Raw genomic sequence first — 7500 nt, 5'->3', positions numbered from 1 at the left:
CCAAATAACCTAGACCTAGTTCGTACAGTGGTTTGAGCCACTAACCCTAGCTGGCGCAGGGTGTTAATTTCTTTCAAACAGAAATACTGGTAGAGGTGGAAATACCGATGGCAGCCCTCGAAGACTTTCATTCAGTAAGCACCTGAGGGTCAGAGTGACAGGTTGACTCAAAACTAGACTCCAAGCCCCTGACCTAGACTGGTTTCTGCCACTGGGGATGGGTTTTCATTTAGCTTTCTATTCTGTGTTAGTTAGGGTGACAATTTGCTGTGATGAAATATCATGGCCAAAAGCAACTTGGTGGAGGAAAGGGTTTATTTCACTCATGGTTCCATATCACAGTTCATCAGAAGCAGTGAGGGCCAGAACCTGGAGGCAGGAGCTGATGCAGAGGCCATGGAGTGCTGTTTACTGCCTTGTTAACAAAATCTCAATTGTTCAATTTTACCAATAAAGACTTGGGAGCCAGATGCTGTGGCGGGAGCCTGCCCGCTCAGTGGCAGAGAAAGCACCGCCTGACCTTTCTCCTCAGCTGAAGTAGAGGAAGGAATGCCCCCTCTCTCACACCACCTCAAGCAACCTCCTTTAAACGCAGTGTCCCTCACTTCTACTTCCTGTGCATCTTTCTGTCCTCTTCACGCCTCTTCCTCTGTGTTTTTTCTTAATAATCCTATGTTCACTTCCTGCCAACTGGTTGCTTGCTCCACATCTTGACCTGTGGTTGACTTAATTTAATCCTATTTACAGTATTTAAGCAGAAAGCTCTTGCATTAAGGGTGTGTGCTACGGCTGAGCCACACCACAACTAGAAACAGGTTTTTCCACAATCTCAGGGTTCACAGTGGGATCAAATATTCTACAACATTCCTTGCTTCCTCAACCTGCTTTGCTTTTGGAGCCAGGACCACCAGCCCAGAGATGACACCCAAGATTGGGCTTGACCCCCCCCCATCCTTAATCACTAGGTAAGAAAATGCCTTGCAGGCTTTCTACAGCCCAGTCTTATGAGGCATTTTCCCAATTCAGGCATTCTCCTCTCATGACATCAGTTTCTGTCAAGTTGACATAAAACTAGTCACTACACATTCCAAGTCTTTTTCTCTAGGTACGTGTGTTGACCAAGGACTTCTAAATCCCTTCAAGTAGGAGTGTCTAATCTGAAAGAGTGAAGTCTCCTTGTCTGCATTTTCCTAAATCAATACAAAAGGATTTGAGTTCACTTTGTTTTAGTGAATTAAAGTGTCTAGAAGTAGGAATTGCATCCATTGGATAAGTTCCTATGTTAGATTTAGAACTCCTCACTTGGGCAAAGAGACTTTTTGTGTTATCCACGTCCAGTGCCGGCTTTTGCTGTTCAGCAGGAATTCACCGAGCATGGCCCCTTTGTAGAAAGTTGAAAATGTAAGGGGAAAGTCTGATGATAACATAGAACTTGAAACATCATAGCTGACCAGTATGGCACAGGGTAGTATATTTGCTCTTGTGGAGTGGCTGGCTGGGAGCTGACTCCGGCTGCCTAGGATTGCAATATGACATCAGCACACACAGCCCAGGAAGGACTGGGGTGGATTCTGTTTCTACCCATTGCATACTGCTGTTGTGCCAAGGTGCAGTCCATGAGGCCCAAGGTGCCTCATGACTGTACTCTAAGCCATAGCTCCTGAATCTCATGTAGGAAGCACCTTCCACCAGCCCATCTCTCTTGCGCACACACTCCTCAGGGTTTACTGTGATTTAAAAAAAAAAAAAGAAAGTAAGCTGAGTACAAGCATTCATTGTTCTCTGCTTCCAGCGTGCAGAGCGTGACCATCTGTCTCAAGCTTCTGCTTCTTGTCTTCCCAATGTGATGGGCTAAACCCTGCAACTGTCACCAGAATAAACCCTTTCTCCCTTAAATTGCTTTTCTCAGGTCTTCTGTGTTTGTTTGTTTTGTTTTGTCTTTTGATTTTTAAAAAATATTTATTTTATTTTGTTCCCATTAGTGTAAAGGTGTCAGATCCCTCAGAACTGGAGTTTACAGATGGTCCTGAGCGGCCAGGCAGGGGCTGGGAATTGAACCTGTGTCCTCTGGAAGAGCAGGAAGCACTCTTAACTGCTGAGCTGCCTCTCCAGCCCTTGTATTTTGATTTTTTGAGATAGGAGTTCACTGTGTAGCCTTGGCTGTCCTGGAACTAGCTCTGTAGACCAGGCTGGCCTCAAACTCACAGAGATGGCCTGCTTTTGCCTCCTGATTAAAGGTGTATGACACCACCGCCCAGCTCTTGCTTTTTTTTAAAATCACAACAAGGGGGAAAATAACTAAAACAACTCCCTGGGGGAAATGAGACAGGGTCTTTCTCAATAGATGAGGCTGAGCATAAACCCATGATCCTCCTGTCTCAGCCTCCTGAATATTGGGGTTATAGGTATGTGCCACCTCGCTCAGTTATTCTCATTTGAAAAATTATTTCTTTAGCTGGGTGTGGTGATTCTTTTAATCCCAACACTTGGGAGGCAGAGGCGGGTGGGACTCTGAGAGTTTGAGTCCAGCCAAGACTACATAGTCAGACCCTGTCTGAAAAGCAACAGGGGTTAGTGGTTAAGAGAGCAGCTTTAACCTCCCTCTTCTTGAACTGCTCTTCTTGATTCCCAGGGGCTGGGAGTCAAATTTCCTGCCTGTAAATCCAGCTTTAGGGGACTCCTGCCCTGGCCTCTGTGGCCATCTGTCTGTCTGTGCCAGACAGACGCTCCTAAGGGCTTGCTTTTTGTTTTTGTTTGTTTTTACCTTCCATGTGAGTTTGCCTGTGTGTGCACTATGTGTGTCCCTGGTACCATGGAGGCTGGAGGCTAGAAGAGGTTGGTAGATCTGGAGTTACAAATGGTTCTGAGTGACCATCTCAAGTACTCAGAACCAAATCCAGGTTTTCCCAACCTAAGGCCTGGCTTTTGCTGCTTCATTTGAGCCGTACAAGGTCTGAGGATTAAGCCCTGCCATGTTTCAAGTTAGGAACATCTGTTGCCACATCCCTAGAAGAACACATCTCCTGCTCAGCTGTTGTCCACCTCAGCCTTCCCCTTCCCCCCAGGTTTATTTAATGTCTATAAATGCTCTGTTTCCATGCACACCAGAAATGAGAAACAGAGTCCATTATAGATGGTTGTGAGCTACCATGTGGTTGCTGGGAATTGAACTCAGGACCTCTGGAAGAAAAGCCAGTGCTCTTAACAGCTGAGCCATCTCTTCTGCCCCCTCAGCCTTCCTTTCTTGAAGACAGGGTCACCCAGCTTAACCTTTGGTCTCTTAGTCCTTGTGACTGTGCTAGTTATTACCTAGGATTGTTAGTTACTACTGCTGAGATGGGGCTCACGGATCCCAAGCTGGCCTCCCAGTTCCCTTGCCTTCAAGTGCTGGGATTCTAGGCCTTCGCCGGTGTGCTTAGTTTTATGAGTTGCTAGGAGACCACGGCGTCAAGCATGCTAGGTAACCACTCTACCAACGGAACTACATTCTCAGCCCCTTGGCTAGGGGTGGCTGTGGGTATTTAAGTGTGTGCACATGTGGTATTGTGCGCATTTGGTGGTCAGAGAACAGCCTAAAAGGAGTTCTTCTGCCATGTGTATTCTGGGGATAGAACATTGGTAGGCACCACTGAGCAGGCCCAGCTGCACTTTTTGGGGGGGTTGGGAGAGGACAGTCTCATTTAACTCAGGATGCCTGAAATTTGCCATCTAGCTAAGGTTGGCCTTGAACATAATGTTGCCTGCCTTAGCTTCCTTATGGTGGGATTGTAGACATCTGCCACAGTTTTTTTTTTGTTGTTTGTCTGTTTGTTTGAGACAAAGTCTTGTAGTATAGCACCTGTTTTTCCTCCCAGCCCCAAGCTCCCAGGATAATGACTCATGAGACTCAATATATATTTACAAATGCCTAGGCCAGGTTATAGCCAGGTTCTTCTCTGACTGGCTTTTAAGTTAAAATAACCCGTTTATACTAATCTACATTCTGCCACGTGGCTGGTTACCTCTGCTCAGGTACCATTCATCTGTCCTTGCATCTTCCTGGGAGCGTCCCTCCTGCACCTGGCAGCATCAGCATCCTTCTCCCCGGTGTCTTCTCTTCTGCCCTCTACTGTAGGCCATAGGCTTTTATTGACAAGCAGTGTATCCATGCAGAACACACTGTATTATCTCTACAAGGCTTAACTATCCTTTGTCAACCTAGAACTCTTATGTATTCAAATTCAAGATTAGGCTGTCCTTGAACTCACAGAGATGCCACCTGCCTTCCAAATGCTGGGATTAAAGGGCTCTGTTGTGCTGCACTCTTGATATTTCAGACTATTGGAGTCATGCCTCTCCTGTGTACCTGAAATGAAGGGCACAATGCCCAGCCCCCCCTCCCCCTCCACACGGGGTCTCTGTGTAACCTTGGCTGTCCTGGTCCTGTAGATTGGGGTGGCCTTGACACAGAGATCTGCCTGCCTCTGCCTCAAGAAAGGACACAAGACCTGATTTTTTAAAAAGAATTCATTTTTATTTTATGTGCATTAATATGAAGGTGTCAGATCCCTTGGAACTGGTGTTACAGATAGTTGTGAGCTGTCATGTAGGTGCTGGGAATTGAACCTGGCTCCTTTGGAAGAGTAGACAGTGCTCTTAACCACTGAGCCATCTGATAGATTAATTAATAAGCTTTATTTTCTCTGGGGCTGGGCAGATATTAACCCCCTAAACTACCTCATTATCTCCCAGTTCCACATCCCATGCCTTTGCTCTAATCATTCTTATCTGGGCTTCTTCCCATCCAAAATAATATAAATACTAGCACATGCCTCTCATTTGGGCTTTTTCTCTCCAGCCGCACCGGTCCTCCCGGCCATGTGGTTATCAGCCTGCCTTCTGTCTCTCCTCCCATGATCCTCTTGCCCTCCAAGCCGGAGAACCTTAGCTCCACCTACCTCACTTCTGCCCTGCCCTGGTGTAGGCGTTTATTCAGCCAATCAGGGATATTTTGGAGGCAATGTTACACTGTATTGGATATGAGATAGTCTTCTCATAAAAGACAGCAAGCAGACCTGGGGAGAAAAATAATCAAATGCAGAGCACCAGACCGCAATGCCGTAACAGGTGTGTGTGCCACAGCACGTGTGTGGAAGTGAGATGTTTATGTATACTGTGGGTTCTGGGCAGTCAAACTCAGGCTGTCAGACTTGCACAAGGGTCCTTCCCACTAAGCCATCACTCTGGACCTTTTGGTGGCCTTCCTGTCTGGTGATGAAGGCTTGGTTCAGGCCTTTCAAATTCCAGATGCAGAGGAAGCATGTCTGGGAGCCCAACACCACTGTGAAGGTTACTGGACACAACACACAAGAAGTGACATTTTTCTTTCAGGTTCAGGTGTTAGGTTCAGAGGTAAAATGCTAACCTTTGGGCTGGAGAGATGGCTCAGAGGTTAAGAACACTGGCTGTTCTTGCAAAGGTCTTGAGTTCGGTTCCCAGCAACCACATGGTGGCTCACAACCATCTGTAATGAGAAGTCCAAAAAAAAAAAAAAAAAGCTCAAGGTCAAATTCTCTCCTAAACTAGGAAGTTGTCTGCAATGAGCCAAGGGCCTCATCTTCCTCCTCTTTCTTTCAGCTTGTGAACACTTTCTTCAGCTTCCTTCGGCGCAAAACAGACTTTTTCGTTGGAGGAGAAGAAGGGATGGCAGAGAAGGTGAGTGCCGGGGACCCCTTTTCGTTGAGCTGGTCTGGGAAGCTCACCTGGCCTTCCCACCTTGGAGCCGAATGGGGCTGGGGAGGGACTTGTCCCTGAGGCCCACTTCTGGCGCAGTTCTTGAGGAACCATAGTTCTGTAGTGTTAGCCACCCTCCTCTATGGCTGAGTAGACTGGCTCAGGGCTGCTTTCACTCTGCAAAGTCGTGCGCAGAGTCGGAGGAGGAGCGGCATGGAAAGCAGTCTGCTGGAGCTTGCCTTCTGTCCTGACCCACCCTGCACCCCACAAGGTTTCTGCCAGCTGTCTGGCTGGGAGGAGTGGACAGATGTTACCAGTTAAAGCTTAAAACCAGGCGTGGTGGTGCATGCCTGTAATCTAGCATTGAGTTCGAGGCCACCCTGAGCTACGGTATGAGATCCCCTCTCAAAAAGAGAAAGCAGAAATTAAAAAACTGCAGGTGCAGTGGCTCAGGCATGTATTCTCAGCACTCAGGAGCACAGGGATTAGAGGTGCAGTGTCATCCTCGGCTAGGTAGTCACCCTGGGCCTCCTCACTGGATCCTGCGCCAGACAACGCTGCTGTCCCTTTCTTCATGAGCTCCTACCTCAGACTCATTAAAATGGTTCCCATCAAAAACAACAGGAAAAGCTGTGTGTGCAGGACTGTGCCTCAAACCTGCATGTTTGAGACCACCCCAGTACACTTAAAGGGGGGTGGGGCTGGAGAGATGGCCCAGAGGTTAAGAGCGTTGGCTGGTCTTCCAGAGGTCATGAGTTCCACATGGTGGTTCACAACCATCTATGAAATCTGGTGCCCACTTCTGGCGTGCAGGTGTACATGCAAACACATTGTATACATAGTAAATAAATAAACCTTTAAAAGAGAGAGAGAAAGACAGTAACCACAGGAACTGAGATGCGGGCACAGTGGGAGGGAACGTCAGGTGGCCTGTGTGGAAAACAGCCTGGGGGCTCCTCAAGTGTAAACTAGAACCACCATGGCCAGCAGTTCTGTTTCTGGGCAAGACTGGGAAGACTTGCCGCACACACCTGTGTCCTGCTATGTTACTCAGAATGGACAAAAGGTGGAAGGGCCTAGAGAGGACCCTCAGTGTAGGAGGTAGGGCCTCAGAGGACTCTCCTGACACCCGCCTCAGGACGCTCAGAACTGCCTGTAACCAGCTTTATAGGTTCCCAAGCCCTCTTCTAGCCTTCTTGGCCCCTTACACCCAGGTGTGCACACTAGCACAAAGATGCACACATAACTTTTTGTTTGTTTGTTTTTGTATCGTTTTCTGTTTTGATTTTTTTCTTCTCTCTTTGTCTCCATCTCTGTCTCTCTTTCTGAGACAGGGCTTCTCTGTGTAGGTTTGGCTGAAATTCACTCAGATCCACCTGCCTCTGCCTCCCCAGTGCTGGGATTAAAGGTATTTGTTGGTTTCCTTGATTTGTTTGGTTTTTCAGAGAATCTGTCTATGTAGTCTTGGCCATCCCGGAACTCACCACATAGACCACGCTGGCCTCCAACTCACAGACTACCTCCTGAGTGTCTCCTGAAATCTTAAAATAAATTCCTTAGACAAACACTGCTTAAGTCCAGTACAGACCCCAGCTCAGGGCTTGCCGAGAGCTCATTCGCTTGTGGGGAGCGCTGCTTGTACTCTCTACTTGCAGTTTTATTGTAAGGGCACTCGGAGGGGCTTAGGAGGCAGAAGCAGGAGGATCTGAGTTTGAGACCAGCCTGGTTTATGTAGTGAGTTACACACACACACACACACACACACACACACACACACACACACACACA

The 7500-nt window shown here is 47.6% G+C and overlaps 1 protein-coding gene across 1 annotated transcript in view; it reads left to right on the top strand.

Annotated features, from left to right (window-relative positions):
* The window catches only part of Nudc (nuclear distribution C, dynein complex regulator), a 16118-nt gene that overhangs the window by 1530 nt on the left and 7088 nt on the right, over nucleotides 1–7500 (top strand). Inside the window, exon 2 of the mRNA XM_055611445.1 lies at nucleotides 5617–5694. Within this exon, the coding sequence (XP_055467420.1) occupies nucleotides 5617–5694 (78 nt within the window). The remainder of the gene's footprint in view (nucleotides 1–5616; nucleotides 5695–7500) is intronic.

Source organism: Psammomys obesus, unplaced genomic scaffold (assembly GCF_907164565.1).
Source record: "Psammomys obesus unplaced genomic scaffold, mPsaObe1.curated_primary_1811, whole genome shotgun sequence".
Lineage (NCBI taxonomy): Eukaryota > Metazoa > Chordata > Mammalia > Rodentia > Muridae > Psammomys > Psammomys obesus.
Note: the sequence above shows the minus strand (reverse complement) of the source record. Positions and strands in the feature narration are given on the sequence as shown.